The 24,282-nt window shown below is 43.3% G+C and overlaps 1 protein-coding gene across 1 annotated transcript in view; it reads right to left on the reverse strand.

Annotated features, from left to right (window-relative positions):
* Positions 1 to 3,501: 3,501 nt before the first annotated feature.
* LOC126473432 (uncharacterized) overlaps positions 3,502 to 24,282 on the reverse strand; it is a 114,694-nt gene continuing 93,913 nt past the window's right edge. The window contains exon 6 of the mRNA XM_050100472.1: positions 3,502 to 7,393. Coding sequence (XP_049956429.1) covers positions 7,220 to 7,393 — 174 coding nt within the window. The 3' untranslated portion in view covers positions 3,502 to 7,219. The remainder of the gene's footprint in view (positions 7,394 to 24,282) is intronic.

Below are 24,282 nucleotides of genomic sequence, written 5' to 3' on the forward strand. Positions count from 1 at the left end.
GGCATCTACGCCCTTCTGAATAACAAAAGGGTTGACATATGAAAAATCCTTTCCGTCCTCAGATCTAGAAACTACGAGGAACTTTGGGGCAGGCAGTAGTACTTTTGTCACTGGTGGCTGGTCAAGTTTCCGTTTTTGGGCAGAAGTTGAGAGAGAAGAAGAAGAGAAATCCATTGCGGATGAATCCCCCACGATTGCCAGTGTCTCCAATGGCGCACTCCTTCCTTGTGGGGACCCTCTCAGAGGGAGGGTGAGAATTACATGTTGCGCAGTCACCTATCATGCATCAGAAGTGCGGGCTGGCCTTTAGGAGCACACAAGGAGGAAGAAGAAACAAAGTGGAACCTAAAAATGCTAAAGAAGAGGAAGGATAGGAGATGGAGAAAGAAAGAAAGAAAGAAGAAAGAAAAGAAAAACAGGAGGGGCTGTTTTGATGTCAGGCTACTGAAACTTCAGAACACATTCCCAAAAATATCCCAGATATGTTCCCCAAAGGAGGCGAAAAAGAGTAGCAGGAGGGGAGGATAGATATGCAGCACTGAAGGGAAAAGGTGCTGCAAAGGCTGGGGCCCCATGGTAGCCAAGCACGAACCCACCAAAGAGTGGTGAGCACCTGGGGGGAGGGGCTCTGCTAAAGGATCAACACGTCGAGATCCAGATTCCTTAGCCAAACTTGAAGTTGTTTGAAGAAAGCACAGTGCACCGGAGGGATGTACGGAAGAAGTGTCATCATGTCTCTCCTTTTTGCCACAGTCACAGGTCGCATAGCATTGTTGAGAGCAGTGAGTTGAACATTATACAAGCAAGAACAGTCACGAGTATGATGTGAAGTTGTAATATGCAAAGGTTTGAAAGGGGTTCCTGCATCAAGAGATTCTTTGTAAAAACAAGATGTGGGCAATCTTTCTGGAAATGAAGCCATTGAATGTGAAGCCAATTGAACTATTAATTTTGCGTGTTACTCTTTCAAAATGTAACACTTTTCTCTAGATTATTTGTAGGGACAAAAATCATTAAGGACCAATCTACAAATGGTAGAGGGTTGTTTTCTCCTTGCCTTTTGAATGACATTACACCAATCATCCGGAGTGAAAATATGAGCTGTTCTTGGTTTTGTCTCGATAACTCTGAAATCCCTATTGCTTGGCAGAAAGGAGTGTTTTGATAACATAAAACTTATGGTCAAACATACAGATCTCATTTCTTGAATTCTTTACAATCTCTATCTGAATTAGTGCAAATTTCAAATTCTGATTTTGATCAATTACTACATCACTGACACTGTTGTTATGTGATGAGAATCATGGGCATACAATTCAACATGCTTCAGAAGGCAGGAACCTATTTCTTGGGAGCTTTTTGATGGCAAAGCCTCATTCCAAATGTGCGTAAAGCCATCTGACATGTGAGCATTCTTTTATAAGCGTTTTGTGAATAGATCAAACAAAGCACAACGTGTGGTTTATGTATTCAATGAGACACTTCACTGTTTGATTTGTGTAGGCTTTAACCTAAGACTCCAACATGAAGTGTAAACTTCCCTCATAAAGACAATTTCTGCTTTAATAACATCTGGATATTACAAATCTAAAAGAAAGAAAACAATGCTAATACTTACTAGTACTGTTGCAATGCCTTTTTAATAAACATGCGAAACAAAACGATCACGCTTCACTGATACCACTATTCCCGTATGTGTTCTTAGCTCTGGCATAAGAGGAAGAATCAATTTGGCACTCTCAAGCAGCTCCAATTGGAGTTATTACTCTACTACTTCTCCACAACAAATTTCTATGCATTATAAGTAAACTGAGTGGTATAACCCAAAAACTAAAATTTTTTGACTTACACCACTCTGCTTCTTGGCGGCTCATATAATACTCTAGCATCTGTGAATAGTTTCAGTGTCAATGAGACAGAAAAAGCTACAGCACATAGGATCAGAAGTGCTGAAATATGTGCGAGAAAATGGCAAATCTATTATCTCAAACAGGGAAAAATTGTGTAACAGGAATACTGGCAACGAAATTTTTTACTACCCATGCAAAGAAGTAGTTGTGGCAAAGGACATAACTTTGATTAAAATCTCAAGTAATGATTCCAGATATATGTTCCTTAAGAGGCAACAGTAATGAGAGCAGACAATGAGATGCATAGTCAAGAACTATGCAACATTTCACATGACAGTTATCCTGTCCTTAAGATCTCATCTGCGCTTTGTCTCACAGTGCTTGGCTTTTTCAACTTCTAGATTAAGATTTAAGCATGGGCAGTTTTGCTATCATTTGCACAGGCTGCACACCATGGAGACTCCTTTTGTTCTTGTACAGAATAAGAGGTCTCAAACCATCTTTATGTGAGTGTCCCAAATAATATGAAATTATTGAAGCCCGCTAACACAAACTTGAAAAGCATGGCCATCCATTAAAAAATTGTTAGCAATATAGTATCACAGGACATACAAAGTGCTTTTTATATATGGTACTACTGCAAACATTCACATCCCATGCCACAACATTGCAATGAGAGTTTAAAAACACAAACAGTAATGATCTGTAACAAATCAAAGTTGGATAATATTTATATGAATAAACTTGCTGCACAACAAATTTGTACCCAAAAATAGGGCCTACAATAAAACAAAAAAGTACTTTTTCCATCTCTTTAGTGACTTCAGCTCAATTTCAATTTGTTTAGCACTTTCTGTATGGTGATTGAAGACTTTTTCATACATTCCCTCCTCAGTTTTTACAATCATGATTACTGTCTGGTATTTATATCTTGCTAATATATCCAAACTGCTCAGGAAGGGCATCCTCTTTGGTTTGTTAATAAGATTGGTGTTGACATTACAAATCATGTGTTTATATCATTGGCATGTAGAGAATTTCAGACTGCCATCTTGTTCCCACAGGCAACTACAAGAATGTATATTGACACAGACAGAGCCCCACATGCCTGGAAGTGTGTCCCAGCACAGCTTACCTTCAGGCCATGATATGCTTTGGAGTTTTGTGCCACCTTGTGAAGTGGCCAGTACAGTCAAGATCTTCATTCTCAAATGTGAAACAATGTTATACCATCACCACCAACACTGATTATGTGCATCTAGAGATTAGGATGGACAAGGACGGGAACTGCTGACCAGCTCTCAACTTGGGACTTCAGTTCTCCAAATATGAACTTTGTCTTGAAACTTGAGATCCACGATGTGCTCGACATATGGTGTAACTAAACTCAGAGGGACACAGTAGTTTGTTGGCTGCTTTATATATGGTGACCATTTGTATTTTTGTTTCCATATTCAAATCAAATAATTATGTGTGTGTGTGTGTGTGTGTGTGTGTGTGTGTGTGTGTGTTTTTCTCAGTAATACAGGGGTCAGTTTTCAAACATGAACATGACCTCCAGTTTGACTTCTTTTTTTACACAAGTTTATTCTGAAAACATAGGCATTCCTCAATGAATATTGGACATAATGGTGAAACAATATTTTATTCATTCAAGAAAATAGCTTACAGACCTTGTGAAGATAAGGTTCGGATCAAAAAAGGAGCATAATACTGAATAGCCAAAAAATGTAGAAAATATTTGAACAGTTACAAATGAAAATAACATCATTAAAATCTTCACTTAACAACAGTCTCTGAAATAATTTCATTCTAAACACACTTTAAGATAACTTTTTGGAATCACACATCACTAAAAAATGTTCTTTGTAAGACTGGAATAATACTTTTTCCTTACTTATTAAACTTTGAGCATAACAATCTGCACAAGTAATTCATACTGAATGTTCATGGTTCACCAAAAATTTAATTGTTTAACATGATCCTTAATTAGTAGCATTTCAGAACTAATGATCAGTACAAGAAATCACAATAAACATTTTTCAAAAAAATATATTTGCACCAAGAAAGTCAGCAGGAATGAATCAATGATTAATTTTGATACACACCTCCTTTGAAGAAAGTACACAATCAATTAAAACATTTGAACAGCTTTATCAGAGACTGCATCTTTATTTTCAGAGAATCCTCATACTAATGGCGCAGTGGCCCTCATACCGGTCACAATAGTATCACTATGAGAATTGTCAGTTATAATCGACAAACAAGATATACACTAGCAATATAAAGGGTCAAGAAGATCTCGAACAAACAACTTTACGTATGCTGGCTGATCAACACCCATTACTGCAGCTTCTTTCAATAAGAAATAGTGTTCCCACTCACAAAATGTGTAGATAAACCAACAAACACTGCTGCCTGTTATCATCAGAAGTGTTGGAATGAAAATGTATCATCATCATCATCATCATCATCATCATCATCAACAACAACAACAACAAATTCTGAATTTCTCTAAAAGGAGACAACTTTAGAGATGTGTGAATGGATAAACCACACTTTTCTCAAAGGTGAATCTACTTGTGTTACATTGTACTCAGAGAGCCTGCATCATGATTCACTATGTGTATGTCAGTGATGTCAGATCATGGTGGCTGGGGACGTTGCTAGCTCAGCAGCAGTCAAAATTAGCTGTTTCCTGAGGGCAGTTGACTGCTTTGGCAGTTCAGTGTTGATATGCCTATAGGTGTAGTCAACTTATCCAGTAGTCTTGAACTGTGTGTTTGTTTATTGTTTGGCTATGGTGGAGCACCGCACCCATTTGATTCGTTATACTGGTAGACTCTCACGGTTGGGATTTCAGTTGCAGTTCGATATCAATACGTTCAGTCAATCCACATCGAATTTTGTACTTTGCAATTAACCCAACAAATGGCCTTCAAATGCACATTAAATAATTTTGTTGTCAGCACTTTGGTGGAATTTAACCTCACTTTGTAGTCTGACAGAAATCAAACAAATGATGCCCCAATGTGCATCATGTGATTTCTGTCCATTTCAAGTCCGCTTTGTCATGAGACTGCGATGATGTTATAGACTGCAGTAAACTGCGTAAATATTTTAAATAAATGAGGCACAGCTATTACGTTGCACACACAGCATTCAATGGGATAACAACCTCATAAAATATAGGCTCCTTCCCCTTTCAAACAACTTATCCATAGTGTTACTCCAACAGTTTACATTTGTACCATTTACTGCAGTCTGTAACAGGCTTGTAGTCTCCAGCAAAGTGTATACAGGCAGACTGGACAGAAAATACATGATGTATATTGAAGCATTATCTGCCAAAAAGTTTTATATGTAATATTTAAGAAGTTGCGCACTCGAAAGTAGTATCTTTTGGTAAAATGTACTGATGTGGTTTTCACATTCTCACATAGTATTCCAATTTTACTGATAATTCCACTTTGATAATCCCATCCCATGTACACCGTACACTCGCGTGCAATTCCTGCATATTTTTGATGGAGAAATACTGAGTTTGACTTGTCAATTAGACAGGTCGTGTGGATGAGTGTTGTTCTGTCCTGTTGGAAGAACACTAAAGATATGCGTATGGAAAGGTAAGGGAGACGCTAGATTTTATGAGTTCATTAAGCCACTGACTGCTACATGCAAGTTATGCCTCAGGTGCTGGATCTCTGTCTCCCCTCGCCTCTCATCCTGGCATCTGAGTAGCCTGCCTACACTTTCTAACCTCCCCTATCCTCTTTCATTCTTCCAAAGGAACCAATAATTCAGCATGCTGGAATCATTTCTTATACTCTGAGATGTGTCTATTAGCACAGTACTAACAATTTCGCCTCCTGAAGATAAGGAGTGTTTAGCAATTCTCTCTCGTAGTTTTCCCAAATAAATTTTCTTTTTGGTACAGATTCAGTCTCATATGACCTATTGTTGTTAGCTAGTTTGCCAATTCATTCCACATATCTCTACAATCCTCTTCCTTTTAGGTGCAACTACTTTTCTCACTCTGAGTGCATATAGCAGACAATAAAATCAGACAAACAATGACTATAACTGGGATTCAAGAAACAGTGTAAACACAGAAAGGGAGCTTATTCTCCTATAGCTGAAACAACAATTTATCCAACAAAATTACAAAGTTAAAGATTTGGAATCTCATCAAAAGCTTAGTGACATGTCAAGAAATATTAATGTCAATAAATAAGAACCAATTTGTGTGTTTTTATTCTTGTTTGGTGATCTGATATCAAAGTTTCTCAATTTATCAAGAATATATACACGATTACAGATGAATACCTGTACAATAAAAATTTTGTGCAGAATTTCATACAAAAATTATAATGTATATAATAAAATAAACATTTCTCTGCATAAAGGCTACAGTTCACAACAAAACAATATTTCTCAAAAACAAGGTCATAAAATCAAATGTCAAAACAAATGATTCAAATGACAAACACCAATTACAAATATGTCTGGGACAGTTATAATACTGTATATAATAAAGAAACGTCTGTTTCAGTCCTCAGTATGTGAACTGTTTCTTATACAAGTGTTTACAGCATTTCCACACAAGAAGAAAAATGACTAGAACTAAATTCTGCTGCATGTCCTCTACTTACACTCAAAACCCACATTACAATTTTAAATCAAATTACAAATGTTTGTGTGTACAAATGATAGGAACTGCAAATGAGTACACAAAGGACAACACAAACATTATCAAAATATTTAATGAAAGACATAACAATAAATATAGTATTAATGGTGACAAATTACTTATTGCTCTCAGATAGATTTAAAAAATTTGAACACATTTTAGGGAACATCAACAGCATATGAAGTAGTAATGCATTGCACTATGTCACACAATAAGACCAATTATTATTTCTTTAAAATAAAAATTGACAGAATCTTCTTTTCCTGGTGTGCATCACGACCACAACCAATGGTAACAATAATTCTCTGAATTGCTGCTTCTAAGTAAAACAGAAAGTTAAAAGGAAACAGAAGTTCCTCCAACGTCTAGCATGCTCATCGCAAGTCAAAGACCAACACCACGATTTCAGATTTAATCTGATTCTAAAATAAATAAAAGTTTTAATGTAAGCACCAAAACAGAAACTTGGGTTTTAAAAACACTTTTTTCTGTTGTTCTTTTATAACAAATAAATAAAATAAATTACATCACAAATAAAACAAATTCTATAAAAAATATACATTCAACAGCATTTATCTAATGTTTGAAACATCAGAATTAAATGGTGAGCTTTTACAGGTACTACACACATATATTTGGCAGGTAATACAACACATCCGACAACTTCACAAGCACTGAATCAAGGGTAGTTTCCTGCATACCTCTTGGCTCTTAGCGCTCGAGGAGAGATGCCCATCTTCAAACTTCGCATAGCCATAGCGCGATTGAAATGGCGTTGAGGTTTTGCCTCTGCAAAATCAGCTTCAAGGCCTCCATCCATTGAAGACAGGATGACAAGCAAGACACCCAAGACCTATAACAGAACCCAAATCAAAATTATAGAGTATGTTTACAATGATTATGATGATTGTCTGAGTCTCTAATTTTCTCACAAGTTTGTATCATTTGCTGATGAGTTACCTACCACCAATACATAATGTGACTGACAATGTTCCACAGTACTAATTCCCATTTTAACTACAGTATTTTAGTGTGACACGTACTGATTGGTCAGCTATGTATAATTTTCTGTCAACAGATTTATTGCGTAAAGTAATTTGTAAACTTTATGGCAAACAAAATCAGTTTCAAATGATTTCTTGATCAGCAGAAGACAAATGTAGACTTGCTGGACAAGTGTAGTGCTGCCATTATTTTTCTTGCACTACAAAGGTTGATATATGATGATGATACTATGCTGAATAACACAGTACACATTTAGACAATTCAACCCATTGAGGTTGCATCCAAGCAATTTTCTCTGCATGTGATTCCAGATAAAATTATTAAAAACACTAAATTTATGACAGTAAGAATAAAAGTACTGGGAAAAATGCTAATTTTATCTGTACTGAAACAAACCAAACACCCTTTATACTTGCACCAAATCCAACTTATGCCAGTTATTTCTTTTCTCCATTCCTGTTACACCAATACAGTTTGAGTACTGTTTACCTTTCAATGACAGGAACATATAATTTTATTGTACATCACACAGATAAAACCACATGTAAAAAACAGTAGAATGTCATTTCATAAGAACTTCACGACTTCAATGAGAGGATGTTTCGTGCCTCCTTAACGTACACTTGGGCTACATCAAAAAGTTGCCTGGCAGATATTGCTGGTAAATATGATGTAAGGGGACCGCACTCCAGAATGGAATCCCTGCTACTTCTGCATAAAAAAGAACCAATGAAGGTGAGCTAGCTTGAGAAAAGATAACAAAAGATGAATTTCCTGGAGTAACAGAGGGTGTGTTGTTCTATGTCTATATAACAGGTGACAAATGCAGTCAAAATAACATTCTTAATTGTTCAATCTTGGGGCAGGAGCATCTAGGGATCCATAGCACATTATGAATATTTATTTGATCATAAGTTAATGGAGCATGTTGAATTTCTGGGAAGGAATCAATGATGACTACAACTGATGCTTTTTCATTAGCAGGCTTGGTTCTCCTTGTGGAAAGCAATGAACCATGAGCCATCAGCCTTCTTCAAACAACAAAGGCACTATGGCATCAGTCCTGCAACAGGATACTAGCAGGTGCAAATGTATGCAAGCAGACTATCATAATCCATTATGGTAAATGTGTACTAAAAATAGATTTAATGAAGACAGTGTCCTACCTACATCTACATGTGTTCTATGCAAACCACTGTGAAGTGCACAGCACAGGATTTGTTTGTTTTGTTTTAGGATGCGATAACACTAGGGTTATACACGAAAATGGAGTTAAAAGCAATTGCACATTAAGCCCAATCGATGGAAGGAAAGACAGCTAAAAACAGGGACCTTTTCTTGCAGAAGGCCATACTTCACCATAGACACAACAGAGGTCCTGAACTACAGATTAAATGTCCTTTACCATATTGCTATGATGGATAACAAGTAAAACGCGGTGGACAGGTTGCACATCGTTTGCTAAAATGGCCGATAACTCGGGTGGAAAAATTTAAATGAGAATGTAAGTGGGCATTCTGTCTGGAAATGGTGAACCGTCAAAGGTTGACAACGATGAGCACAAAGTGGTGGGGGACCACCACCTAAAAAATGGCAATGGCTAGAATGACAGTGCCCAATACACTATCTAGCTAAAATGATGATCTCCTAATGGCAAGAGGCCCGAGAGAAGGTTGGCCAAGTTGCTGGGAGGGGTTTAACTCCCCAAAGCTTGCTCACATGAAGAGAAGACCAGTGGTGATCCCAAAGTGACACCACTGGCTGACATATGGCAACAAAGAGATGAATGGAAGAACTAGTGGGCAGAGGTAGGAAGACCGCAGCCTTGGCAGCAATCTCAGCAGCCTCGTTTCCCATCAGACCGATGTGACCAGGGACCCACATAAACATTGCAGTGGCTCCATCAAGAGTGAGCAAGCGAAAGCTTTCCTGGACCCACTGCACTAAGGGATGGATGGTGTACAGCACACAGAGGCTCTGAAGGGTACTGAGTGTCTGAGCAGATGACAACTGAAAAAAACCTGTGTCACCAGATGTACTACGTGGCTTGATATGGGGCAAAGAGCTGCACTGTAAATATTGCGCAGTGTTCCAGACACCGATACCAAAAAATCGTCTGTGCCAATAACAAAGGCACACCCGACACCACAGACAGTCTGTGAGCTATCAGCGTACACAAAGGTACTATCACCAAGTTTTGTGTGCAGGTCAAGAAATTTATGATGATAGAGCGAGTCTGGAGTAGTGTCCTTAGGAAGTGAATGAAGTCCAAGGTGAACACAGGCTGCTGCATGAAACCAAGATGGTGAAGGGTTCACACATTGTGAAAGTGACGTGAAGTTAAGTTCCCTCATAGTAAAGGTGGCATGGTAGCATTCATGATTCTGAGAGGAGAAGGGTATCATATGAGCTGCCTCCACTCAATTCTGATGGAGGAAGGCAGGGTGATAGTAGATGGAGCTCAAAATCTCCACAAAATACTGCCCAAGGTGTTGGAGATAGCAGTAGGATTCACTATGACATCACCTGCTACTGTCCGGCTAGAAATTGTGGAATGGACCTTGGTCCCAGAGAGCTGTCGGGTCGGAAGTTGGTCCACACGATGGAAGAGGGAGTGCAGCAGCACATGGCCAAAGTTTCTCTGCTGCCTCTTCTGTGAAAGTACTTTGAAGATGTTCAATAATCTTATTAACAGTTACAGAATACAAAGAGAAAATGTACAAACTCTTAGAACGATGCGGCTTACAAGATGACGATCACAGATCCAACAAGCTGGATACAGCAGTGCAAGACAAATGAATTTCTTCAAAGTACTACATGCTGCCGCGCCACCTAGGTTCTATAGGCTTCCAAAGGTAAATAAAGAGACCAAAAGTGTGTACAATAGGAGTGCCAATGTAGCAGCTTGTGAAACACTTGACATTAGTTTTGTATCCATTGGTTGGCAAATATGAGCACCGCGTCAAGAAGGTGGTTCTTTTCGTAGAACGTCTATGGGTACTAATATTGGCCAGATCAGATTTAATGGTCAATTTTGATGTGTCACTTTTCATCTGTGTTCCAGTCACGAAATCGCTGGAAGTGATTGAAAAGAAATTTGGCTTCATTCACCAAACTTTTTATTTTTCTGATCACGCCAAAGTCATTTCTTTTTGACAAAACATTACCATGAACAGACTGATGGTGCACCTATGGGTAGTCCTTTGTCACCTGTTGTGGTCAATACATACATTATGTACATGGAAGACTGAGGACAAGGCACTAGACTCAGCACCATTAAAACCGACTACTTTTCAGATATGTTTGGCCTCACAGAAAGGTGAGTTTCTTCAAGTTTTCTTGCACTGACTTCTATCCACAATCAAACTCAATTCACCATGGAGGTCAAGCAAAACAGTCAGCTGCCATTCTTCGATGTTCTGGTATGGAAAAAACTGGATGGAACATGGGGACACAGTTTTTCTATCCGAAGAGGATTCATGTGGACCAGTAATTTCATGCTTCTAGCTGTCATCACCCATCACAAAGGGAAGGATTGCTAAACACACTGGTCCACAGAGCTACAGATTTCTGATGAGGAAAGTTAGAAACTTGTACTAGACCACCTCATGGACATGTTCCAGAAAAAATGGCTTCAGTGACAGCCAAATTTGATGTGCCTTCAAGCAACAGACGACATCACTGCCAATACAGATGAAGGCCAACTGAAAAAGATAGCCTACATCCCATACAAAGAATGTATCTGGAAAAACTGGCAGAATTTTATGACAGCAAAATATCAAATGTGTGTACCAGCCACCAGTTAAGACCAAATCCCTTTTAGGGGTAGTAAAAGATGATCTCAGACTCCAGAAACCTGGAGTGTATTACATGCCATGCAAGTGTGGGAAAACATACGCCGGACAAGCCATTTGCACAATTGAAGAAAGGTGCATGGAACACAAACAGCACACCAATTTCCGGTAGCAGACAAAATCCGCAATTGCCGAACACTGCTTTGAAACTAACCACAAAAATTATGCAAAACACATCCCACTATTGGGTTGGTTGGATGGTTGTTTCGTCAGAGGGGACCAAACAGTGAGGTCATTGGTCCCATTGGATTAGGGAAGGGTGGGGAAGGAAGTTGGCTGTGTCATTTCAAAGGAACCATTGCCTGAAGCAATTTAGAGAAATCACGGAAAACCTATATCAGGATGGCCAGGGACAAGTTTGAATCATGATTCTCTTGAATTCATGTCCAGTGTGCTAACCACTGTGCCACCTTGCTTGGTCCACTATTGGGACTGTGTATACAAGGAGGCTATCGAAATCCCGCTACATGAGAAACTTGTCAACAAGGAGAATGGATTTCGACTGAGTCAAGCATGGACTCTGACACTGAAAATTCTCCAAACACAGTGGAAACAGAACACCGAGCACAGAAAAGACAGAGCACAGATTGGGGACTGCCACTCTAATCACAAGTGCAAGCTACCCCCATAACTGCAGTCAGCACATCGCGCAGTCCATACAGGGCATCAGTGGATGGGCGAGACAACTGGTATATATATTGCACCAGCTGGTCGAGGATATCAGTCAGCAGGAGTAACCAGATGATGATGGCTCATTATGCCATCAAAAATTTGTTCTATAATGATCAATTAATCCGGCTGCATGCCCAAGAGACTTCCAAGCATTAATCAGTTATTTCGACAAGGCTATGACTACCTAAACTTGTGTGCCTTGCAATGAGGACCACATCTGCCCACCACACCTAGAATAGCTCCCCCGTCCCATATCTACATAATAATGTATGCTCCTTCTGCTACCCTACCCTACCCTACCCTACCCTACCCTACGGCTCTTACACTTATGATGTATGACTACCACCAAGTTACCAGTCAGAATGTCTGGGCATAGATGGAGGGTGAATACTTGTAACAAACAATATCCTGGTACAGAGCATGTTCTATAACATGGCAGTTGAGACCTCGGTGCCTATTTCACCATCTGTGTGATCTGGATTCTCCCTCCTGAGACCAGTTTCCCAGAACTCAACATCTGGGAACTGGCATTACAACATGTGCTTGGCTCTTGCCATCCACCTGGCCTAATTTAGGTTACATTCTGTGCTCACAGCAATTCTTTTTAGCATATATAGTAAGTATTCCTTTTATTCACTCACTTTTATTTTGCAACTTGTCTATGTCATTTCATTTTGGTGCTTCCATCCATGCTTGATACACTTCCCCATGGCTTTATGTGGCAGAGTTAGCCCATATTTTACGCTAGAAGTGGTTATTTCATGTTAAGATTGCTGACAAGCCTCACGTTGACAGCAACCAATAGAACACTTGGGAGAAAAGTCACATATGTTGCTGGGGTATGAAAGCGGAGTGAGAGTTGTGGGGGCTACACTCGCTCTGTTCACATGAATTACATTGTCCGCCAGGGTTTCGATTACCTCTCGTCGTGCCCTGAAATGAGAAAAGTCCTACCCACTATCCTTCCCACCTGTCCTACCATGGTATTCCGCTGTCCACCGAACCCACACAATATACTCGTCTATCCTTACACAACCCCTGCTCCCAATCCCTTACCTCATGGCTCATACCCCTGTAATAGACCTAGATGCACGACCTGTCCCATACATCTTACTACCACCCCCTACTCCAGTACGGTCACTAACATTACCTATCACATCAAAGGCAGGGCTACCTGTGAAACCAGTCATGTGATCCACAAGCTAAGCTGCAACCACTGTGCAGCGTTCTATGTAGGCATGACAACCAACAAGCTGTCTGTCCACATGAACGGCCACTGACAAACTGTGGCCAAAAAACAAGTGGACCACCCTGTTGCTGAACACGCTGCCAAACATGATACCCCTCATCTCAATGACTGCTTGACAGCCTGTGCCATATGGATCATTCCCACCAACACCAGCTTTCCTGAATTGCGCAGGTGGGAACTTTCCCTGCAATACATCCTACATTCCCATAACCCTCCTGGCCTCAACCTTCGTTAGTCACTGTCCTCACCCATCCAGCCCCCTCCCAGTTCCCATTCCAGCACAACACGCTGTCATTTCACTGCCACACACAGTCTTTTAATTTCTTTTATTTTTATTTTTACTTCTCTCCTTTCCGCTACTTACCCCCTCCCCCTCCGCATCTTCTCTCCTACCTTCCATCTAAACTGCAACACTTCAGTGTCCGCCACTCCCACCATACTATCCCTCCCCCTCCCCGCCTCAGCCTCCTCCTTATCCCCACCCAGTCGCCAATCCCATCATGCACTGATGCTGCTGCTCGCAGTGTAGTTTCAGCTCTCTGAGACTGCAGATGTGTGTGCTGTGTGTGCAAGTTGTGCTTGTGTGCGTGTGCGTATGTGTGTGTATTGCTGACAAAGGCCTTAATGGCCGAAAGCTATGATTGTGTGAATCTTTTTATTGTGCCTATCGTGGCTCAGCACCTCCCCTATATGGTGAGTAGCAACTTTCCTTCTCTCGTATTGTTACATTCTATCCTGGATTTTCCATTGTTTGATTCACTGTTTGATTATCCTTGCTAAGGAATTGAAACAAGTAGTTTGGAATGAGCACAGAATTGCTGTTCAGAAAAGCCATGAACAAACAGTAAAATGGCTCTGAGCACTATGGGACTTAACTTCTGAGGTCATCAGTCCCCTAGAACTTAGAACTACTTAAACCTAACTAACCTAAGGACATCACACACATCCATGCCCGAGGCAGGATTCGAACAAACAGCAGATCATACTACAAATCACCAATGTCCTTGGAGGATAAGGCACTTTAAGAAGAAGGAGAAACTTTTTGGACTGACAGGGAAGGTAGATTGCAGTTTCCAGTGAGTTAAAGTAGAACAATGTAATATTTGTACAGCAAATTTCGAATGACCAGCAAAGCAGATACAGTGTTGATTATGATAATTTAGTGAATTAATTGAAACAAAAAAAAACCTGAGTTTCTTCAAATGGTGAGATTTGAAATTTTTTTTTTTTTTTTTTTTTTTTTTTTTGTTTGTGGTTTTAGGGCGCAAAACTTCTATGGTCATTAGCGCCCAGCCCGTGACGTAGAAAACAGGAAAAAAACGAAATTTAAAATCAGCAGCAATGGAAACATAGTCAGAAAATTGGAGAAACTAAAGGCAGAAGGAATGCTTAAAAGTCCACTATAGAAAGGGGTTGGTTGTCCACAAAAAAAAAGCTTCAAATGACTGACGTCATTTCACTGTCACTAATAAACTGTAGAACGCGGTCAGCTGAGCGCGTGTCATCTGCTAAAATCGACGATAGATCAGGCGATAGCTGTAGACGGGAGCGTAACGGATTAAAATAGGGGCATTCAATTAAAAGGTGTCTGACCGTCCACAGCTGAGAGCAGTGGGGACAGAGTGGGGGAGGATCACCGCTTAAAAGATGTCGATGACTAAAAAGACAGTGCCCTATCCGGAGTCGAGCTAAAATTACCTCCTCCCGACGACGCGTTCGGGAGGAAGAGGTCCAAGCGCAAGGAACGGCTTTCACTTCCCGCAATTTATTGTGGGGAAGTGTTGACCAATGCGCATGCCATAAATGAGTAACTTGGCGACATAAACCGCTCCGTAGATCGGTAAACGGAAGAGACTGAAGAGCTGGCCGAGGAAGAGAGACTGCAGCCTTGGCCGCTATATCGGCCGCCTCATTTCCACAGATACCAGCGTGTCCCGGGAGCCAGAGGAACGCCACTGAGACGCCCCCCAGGTGGAGCAAGCGCAGACAGTCCTGAATCCGGTGGACCAGAGGGTGCACAGGGTAAAGAGCTTGGAGACTTAGGAGAGAGCTGAGAGAATCTGAGCAGATTACGTACTGTATCCGCTGATGGCGGCGGATGTAGTGGACAGCCTGGAGAACAGCGTAAAGCTCTGCAGTATAAACCGAACACTGGTCGGGAAGCCGAAAGTGATTTGGGGTGTCGCCAACAATATAGGCACTCCCTACACCTAACGATGTTTTCGAGCCATCGGTGTAAATAAATGTGGCTTCCGTCATTTGTGCACATAGAGCAGCAAATGCCCGACGGTAAACAAGTGTAGGGGTACCATCTTTGGGAAATTGACATAGGTCTCTGAGCAAGTCGATCCGGGGACGGTGCCAAGGCGGTGCTGTACCCCAAGTTGTCAAGAAGGTTTTAGGAAAGCGGAAGGAAAGAGAATGGAGCAGTTGACGGAAGCGAACTCCCGGGGGTAGTAGGGAGGAGGAGCGGCCTGCATACCCGACATCAAAGGAGGCGTCGAAAAAAAGGTTATGGGCTGGATTAGCAGGCATGGAAGACAGATGGCTAGCATAACGACTCAGAAGGACTGCCCGCCGATTGGACAGCGGAGGTTCAGCAGTCTCAGCATAAAGGCTTTCCACAGGGCTGGTGTAAAAAGCTCCAGACACTAAACGTAATCCACGGTGGTGGATAGAGTCGAGACGCCGAAGAATAGACGGCCGAGCAGAGGAGTAGACTATGCTTCCATAATCCAATTTCGAGCGCACTAAGGCGCGATAGAGGCGGAGAAGGACCACCCGGTCCGCTCCCCAAGAGGTACCATTCAGGACACGGAGGGTGTTAAGGGAACGCAGACAGCGAGCCGAAAGATAGGAAACGTGGGAGGACCAGCACAGTTTTCTGTCAAACATAAGACCCAAGAATTTAGCGACGTCGGAAAACGGAAGGTTGACAGGACCTAGATGTAAGGAGGGCGGAAGAAACTCCTTACGTCGCCAAAAATTAACACAAACGGTCTTACTGGGTGAGAAACGGAAGCCGGTTTCGATGCTCCACGAGTAGAGGCGATCGAGACATCCTTGAAGACGTCTTTCAAGAAGGCTGGTCCTTTGAGAACTGTAGTAGATCGCAAAATCGTCCACAAAGAGGGAGCCCGAGACATCAGGAAGGAGACAATCCATAATTGGATTAATGGCGATGGCAAACAGTACAACACTCAGCACGGAGCCCTGGGGTACCCCGTTTTCTTGGGAGAAAGTACGGGAGAGAGTAGTGTTCACCCGCACCCTAAATGTGCGCTCTGCCATAAATTCGCGAAGAAAAAGGGGCAGCCGGCCTCGAAAGCCCCAAGAGAACAGTGTGCGGAGGATGCCTGTCCTCCAACAGGTATCGTACGCTCTCTCCAGATCAAAAAATATTGCTACCGTTTGGCGTTTCCGGAGAAAATTGTTCATGATATAAGTGGAGAGAGCAACAAGATGGTCAACAGCAGAACGATGCTTTCGGAATCCGCATTGGGCTGGTGTTAAAAGACTGTGGGACTCCAGCCACCAAGCTAAACGGTAATTCACCATACGCTCCAAAACCTTACAGACACTACTCGTGAGAGAAATGGGGCGATAGCTAGAGGGGAGATGTTTGTCCTTTCCAGGTTTCGGAACGGGAACGACAATAGCTTCCCGCCATCGCCTGGGAAAGGTACTGTCGGTCCAAATTCGATTATAAAGGCGAAGGAGGTGACGCAGGCTATGGGTTGATAAATGCAGCAACATTTGGACATGGATACCATCCGGTCCTGGGGCGGAGGAGCGAGAAGTAGAGAGTGCATGTTGGAGTTCGCGCATGGAGAAAACAGTATTGTAGCTTTCGCGATTTTGAGAGGAGAAAGCAAGATGCCGCACTTCTGCTGCACGTTTCTTCGGGAGAAACGCTGGCGGGTAATTTGAAGAGCTCGAAATCTCAGCAAAGTGCTGACCCAATGAGTTAGAAATTGCGACGGGGTCCACTAAGGTATCATGCGCGACAGTGAGCCCAGAGACCGGGGAGAAACTAGGCGCGCCTGAGAACCGTCGAAGCCGACTCCAAACTTCCGAGGAGGGAGTGAAGTTGTTAAATGAGCTAGTAAAGAATTTCCAGCTTGCCTTCTTGCTATCGCGGATGACGCGACGGCATCGCGCACGGAGCTGCTTATATCGGATACAGTTGGCCAAAGTTGGATGGTGACAGAAAATGCGAAGAGCACGTCGCCGCTCACGTATTGCGTCACGGCAGGCCTCGTTCCACCAAGGAACTGGAGGGCGCCGGGGCAATTCGGAGGTGCGTGGTATTGAACGTTCCGCAGCTGTGAGAATAACGTCGGTAAAATGTGTGACCTCATCGTCGACGCTGGGAAAGCGACGGTCATCGAATGTCGCTAGAGACGAAAAAAGTGTCCAATCGGCTTGGGCAAACTTCCAGCGTCGCGAGCGCATATATGGCAGTTGAGGCTGCAGTCGAAGAACACATGGAAAGTGGTCACTCGAGTGTGTATCATCAAGGGCGAACCATTCGAAGCGCCGAGCTAGCGGAACAGTACCGACCGCAAGGTCCAAATGGGATAAATTTGCCGTGGAGGCAGACAAAAATGTAGGGACCCCAGTGTTGAGGCAGACTAGATCCGCTTGGTGGAAGACGTCTAGCAATAGTGAGCCACGTGGACAAGGATGTGGAGATCCCCAAAGCGGGTGGTGGGCATTGAAGTCCCCAACCAGCAAATAGGGGGGTGGAAGCTGATCAAGAAGATGAAGGAGATCAGCTCGTGCCATTGGTGTAGACGATGGAATGTATACCGTACAAAGAGAGAACGTGTATCCAGAAAGGGAAAGACGGACGGCGACAGCTTGGAAGGAAGTGTTTAAGGGGATTGGGTGATAATGGAGAGTATCATGGAGCAGAATCATGAGTCCTCCATGGGCTGGAGTGCCTTCAACTGAGGGGAGGTCATATCGGACGGACTGAAAATGAGGGAGAACAAAGCGGTCATGGGGACGCAGCTTTGTTTCCTGAAGACAGAAGATGACCGGCGAGTAGGATCGTAAGAGGATCGACAATTCCTCCCGATTGGCGCGAATGCCGCGGATATTCCAGTGGATAATGGACATAGGGTGAACAGAAAATGGAGGAACGGCACCAAGGGTGCTGTCAACTCAACGACTGCTCAGAGCTTGCGACCGACAGCATGGAATGGCATTCAGTCGAAGGCAGAAGATCCTGATCCATAGGTTGGTCAGGAGCAGCTCCTGCCACCAACGATCGGCCAGTTGACCGGCCACCAACAGTGCGCCTCGGCGACACAGAAGATGGCCGAGGGCGATTTCTGCCAGGTGGTGCTGTAGATGGGACACGCCTTGGCGGAGAAGGAGAGGAACTGTGTTTCTTCGTAGCCTTCTTGGAGGTATGTTTAGATGAAGGAGGAACCGATGGTTGTGAAGTTGCAGTACGTAAAAACTCTTCACGAGAATGCTCTTTTTTTGTAGACTTGGCGTCTGACTTTTGGGCTCGAGATTTAGCAGAACCCGACGAAGGGTGAGCCATAGAGTGGGCAGGCGAAAGAGGTGAGGTTGAACGGGCGATCTTTGCGCTGGCCGATCTGACGACCGTGGTACTAAATGTGAGGTCGCAAGTCTGCGTGGCCGCCTCCTTTGTTGGCCGAGAAGAAGCAAGGACAGCGCTGTATTTTCCTTTCTGAGGCACGGTGGGCTGTTGACTGGCGAGTAACTTTCGAGCAGCAAAGGTCGACACCTTTTCCTTCACTCTTATTTCCTGGATCAGCTTTTCGTCCTTAAAAACAGGGCAATCTCGAGAGGAAGCAGCGTGGTCACCCATACAGTTGATGCAGCGAGGGGATGGAGGTGGACAAGCACCCTCATGGGCATCCCTGCCACACGTAACACATTTGGCCGGATTGGAACAGGACTGGCTGGTGTGATTAAACCGCTGACATCGATAGCAACGCGTAGGGTTTGAGACATAAGGGCGAACGGAAATTATCTCATAGCCTGCTTTGATTTTTGATGGGAGTTGAACTTTGTCAAAAGTCAAGAAGACAGTGCGGGTTGGAATGATGTTCGAGTCAACCCTTTTCATAACCCGATGAACAGCGGTGACGCCCTGGTCAGACAGGTAGTGCTGAATTTCTTCGTCAGACAATTCATCGAGGGAGCGTGTATAAACGACTCCACGCGAGGAATTTAAGGTACGGTGCGGTTCCACCCGGACAGGGAAGGTGTGGAGCAGAGAAGTACGCAGCAATTTTTGAGCCTGGAGGGCACTGTGTGTTTCTAACAACAGGGTACCATTCCGTAATCTGGAACAAGACTTTACAGGACCCGCAATTGCGTCGACACCTTTCTGAATAATGAAAGGGTTGACCGTGGAAAAGTCGTGACCTTCGTCAGACCGAGAAACAACAAGGAACTGTGGCAACGATGGAAGAACCGTCTGTGGCTGAGACTCAGTGAACTTACGTTTGTGAGCAGACATAGTGGAAGGTGAGGAAACCATTGCGGAAGAATCCCCCATGATTACCGGCGTCTCCGATGGCGCGCTCCTCCCTTGTGGGGGCCCTCACCGAGGGCACACCCGCCTTAGGTGATTGTTCACACCTCAGGTCACACCTCCCGACATACGGACGGAGGGACCAATCGGCACTTTCGGAAGGTATCAGCTCGGGTAATCACCCCTCCCTGGGCCTGGCCTTTACCAGGGGGTACGTACGTGTCCTACCTGTCTACCCGGGGCGGGGAATTACGCGTTACCCCGTCACCGGCTACGCATGGAAGTGCGTGGGTCGGCCTTCAGACACGCACAGGGAGGAAGAAAGAGAAAGGGAAAGGAAAGAAGAGGGGGTCTCAAACGCCGCAGCGGAGAAAAGGGTAAAGAGAAGAGGTAAGGAAAGGAGATGGACAAAGGAAGGAAGAAGACATACAAGCAAGGAAGAAGAAGAATGCGGTACATTTACAAGCGTCCGTCTCCGGACGTAGGCGCAAACCATACTCCCAGAGGGGGAGAAAGTGAAGGAAAGAGCAAGAGGTGAGGGGGGGGGGGGGGGGGTGAAGACAGGGGATGGGGAAGGATGCGGAAAGGGAAGGTATGCAGCCCGGAAAGGAAGGAAGGCCACATTAGCTCGGGGCCCCGTGCTCGCTACGCACGTATCCACAAAAGAGTTGTGGATCCCCTGGGGGGGAGATTTGAAATTGTTGACGTTTGTTCCTCAAAGTTGGTTAATGCCATGAGTGGCTTCTGACGTTACAGTTTCATCCTGGGTTGTCAAAAAGACCTATAAAATTTAAATAGTACAGGTTTTAGCTTCCTTCGAGGATAACAAATTTAACTGGAATGAAAATGTTTTAAGTGGATGGTTATGTGCAATAACAAACTTCTGCAAAAGCTTTACTTTACAGCCAGATTTTTAGGTTTCTTGTACAAAAAATGCACTAGTTGAATGATGGTCTGTGAATGTTTGATAGCAGTGTTTTCAAGTTCACTTTATAACATTATTTGGCGAGTCCCCAAAACAAAACAAACCTCTTCTACTGCAAAACTTCTTTAAAACAAATTTTAATGAAAGAAAAAATAAAGAAAATAGCACCAGTACTGTATAATAATATGACATCAATACATTATGTACAAATTTGTACAAATCTGAAGCAAAAATTTTGATGGCATATTTACATATTAATAACTTGGCAGTACTCATATACAACTGCTATGGTTTAGGACTCAACAGGTCCTAATATCTCCTTTGAAGTGCTATTAGCATCTTACATTTGGCTCAGTCACAGGCCTCTCACATTTTGCAGCCCTCTACTGAAAGCCTCATAAAGCCATGAATACTTATATTTTGCACTCTAAGCTAGCACATCTTAGTTTTATTCTGTAGGAAACATCTGTGAAAATTTCATTGGGATTGGAGATGGTCAGATTGGAAGCAGTGGTTCAGTGTGGAATGGCTTCTGTATCTGCACTTATGCTTTGCTAGTGACTGTGCAGTCTATAATGGGGGGGGGGGGGGGGGGGTACTTTGTACAAATAATAGCAATTTTCAGTCCTATTACAAACCAGTATGAGTCGGGGAATAATTACTGTCAACACAACTCCACAAGCGTCCCATTGTCTCTTATCTAGTTATTGTGATTGCTACATGACATGTTTGATCAAGGAAGCTGAATTGATGATGATGACTATTTTAAGTGAGGGGCACTCAACATCATGGTCATCAGCACCCTGATGAGAAGACAGCATGCCAGTATCATGGGTGGTGATGAAGGCCGTCCCCACATGCAGAGCAGGTTATAATGTATTAAAGTAAGCCTCCATTCCCCACCAATTTAGGGACGAGGCCTGGCTGTTCACAAATCTTCACCACTATTGTAACACTGGAATCAGTATCTGCGAGTATGGTGGGCGGATCTCCATCAACACTGAGGGCTGCCCTAATATCAGTATGCAGGACATGTTGCCACAATATGCTGAACTGAGAGTGGCATGCCACAAACGTCACCAAGTGGTGGATTCTCCCACCAGAGGAGGAAGCCACGTGTTAAAAGGCTATGTCCGATGCGCAGTCTGGTAAGCAATATCTACTTCCGGCGGTGAGGCTGACATGAAATCTGCCATGCCTCTGTGGTCAATTTGAGAGATCACAGTTTGTTTCCTGTCATCTGTAACCATTCAGTCTCCTGCTGACGCAAGATGCGTCTGTCAGAAAATGAGATGATGGTGCGCAATGGGATGTGACATTGACCGACAACACCACCCCAACATGCTTCCTTGTGGCTTTGTCAGCTATGTCATTTCCTTGTATCCTGATGTGGCCAGGTACCCAGAAAAACATCACCTCCTTGCCATAGTGCTGGAGCCACTGTAAGGAGTCATGGATGAGATCGATCATCTGGTCTACTGGATACATTTGGTGAAGTGTTTGGCAGTGCACTAAGTGAGTCGGAACAGACAAGAAATCTTGTATGGTGATGTCGGTGAATCCTCTCCAGTGCCATCAGAATGCCATATATTTCCGCATCATAATTTGTAAATTGTTCAGGAAGACACCCTTTAAAACCCTATCAGGGAAAACAGCAGAACAACCGAGGACATTCTCTTGCCAGGATCTCTATAACCAATGATTAGACTGTGGTACATATTTAAAGTTCTAAGAACGCAATCTGGAGTATAAGTTTTCTTGTACTGTGTCAAGCTTAAAACCACTTTGGGCCTCCAAAGACACTAAGGCGGCAATGCATTCCATCCCTGGCTGCATAGTTTGATGCCTGATAGATCCAGATTCTTGAGAGTCTGCAGCATGTATTCCAAATAGCTTGGTCGCATGGGGTCGATTTCTGAACAGCCGTTCAAAGGTGGGTTGGGCCACTGCATTAAATACCAGTGGCTGGGATGACGCTGAGATTTTCAGAGCCTGTCGAGCCAAAAGGATACAGTGCCAAATCCAGAGTGGTGGTTCACCAGCCTCTGCACACAGACTCTGAACTGGGCTGGTCCGAAAGGCCCCAGTTCATATCTGAATGTCCTCATGGTGGACAGCGTCTAACATCTTGAAGTAGAAAACACGGGCTGATCCATAGACCATGCTGCCATAATCTTAACACGATCAAACAAATGGCCTACATAAAACTGCAGGAGGTGGAACCTGGCAGCTCCCCATGATTTTCCACTAAGGCATTTCATAATATTCAATGACTGGAAGCCCTTTGTTCACAGACCTTTCAGGTGTGGGAGCCAATTTAACTTCAAGTCAAATAATAAACCCAAAAAGCGCACAGTTTCTTGAAAGGTAAAGTATAGTCCCCCACTGCGAGCACTGGTTGGTCAAAACTTTGATGAGCACAGTTAAAATTGACACATGTAGTCTTCTCAGGTGAGAACCGAAAACCAGTTGTCCTGGCCCAGGTTTCCAGCCTCCTAATCGTCAGCTGTAGCTGCCTCGTCATTGTTATAATATCAGACGAATAGTAGAAGATTGTGAAATCATCCAGAAACAAAGAGCATTTCACAGGGCTTTTGACTGCTGAGGAACTGCCATTGATAGCGGCGGCAAACAACGTGATACTGAGGACATAGCCTTGAGGGACCCCATTCTCTTTAACATAGTAGACAGACAAGGCTTTGCCAATGCAATATTGAAAATTCCGGTCATCAAGAAAGGATTGGATAAGAAGTGGCACGCATCCGAGTAGTCGCCATGCGTGAAGTAGTTTATATGCTTTTTAAAGGTCAAAAAACACACAAAGGAAAGGTTCTGGCATAACAAGGACTCCTTGTTTGCCGTCTTTAGTAGAATTAAGCTGTCAAGGGTGGAATGGTAGCATCTCAGGTAACCTCAGTATTTGAGCATCCAGATGAGATGGCGATTGAGCTCGTGTTCAAGAGTCTTACCCATACAACTGGTAAGAGCTACACTCCAGTAACTGTTAGGGGTACTATGGTCCTTGCCTGGTTTCCAGAATGGAATTACTTTTATTACCTCCTTCCACGTTGTGGAGTACTGTCCATCAAACCAGATCCAACTGAAACAAGAGATGAGCTGTCCTTTCGCTTCAGGGCACAGATGATGAAGCATGGCATAATGAGTCATCAGGTCCTGGAGGAGCGTCTCTGGCTGCAGACAAAGCTGATTCCAGTTCCCACATAGAGAATGGAAAGTTTTAGACTACCTCATTATGCAAGAAGAAACTGAGCTTCCTCATCTCTGCAGTCCTAAGGAACACCTGAAAAGCAGGAGCTTGTCTGGATGACATAATGACAGTAAAGAAGTGTTCAGCTAAAACCTGAGCCACGTCTCCTGCCATGTCCACCAAGAAGCCATTACTTGACAAGTCCATGTGGGGATGTGTACAGCTATTCTCTGAAATCTGTCTTATTGATTCCCAAACTTTTGCAGTGGAAGTGGACCAATTAATGGAAGTCATGAATTCCTTCCAGGA

This window comes from Schistocerca serialis, chromosome 4, assembly GCF_023864345.2.
Source record: "Schistocerca serialis cubense isolate TAMUIC-IGC-003099 chromosome 4, iqSchSeri2.2, whole genome shotgun sequence".
Lineage (NCBI taxonomy): Eukaryota > Metazoa > Arthropoda > Insecta > Orthoptera > Acrididae > Schistocerca > Schistocerca serialis.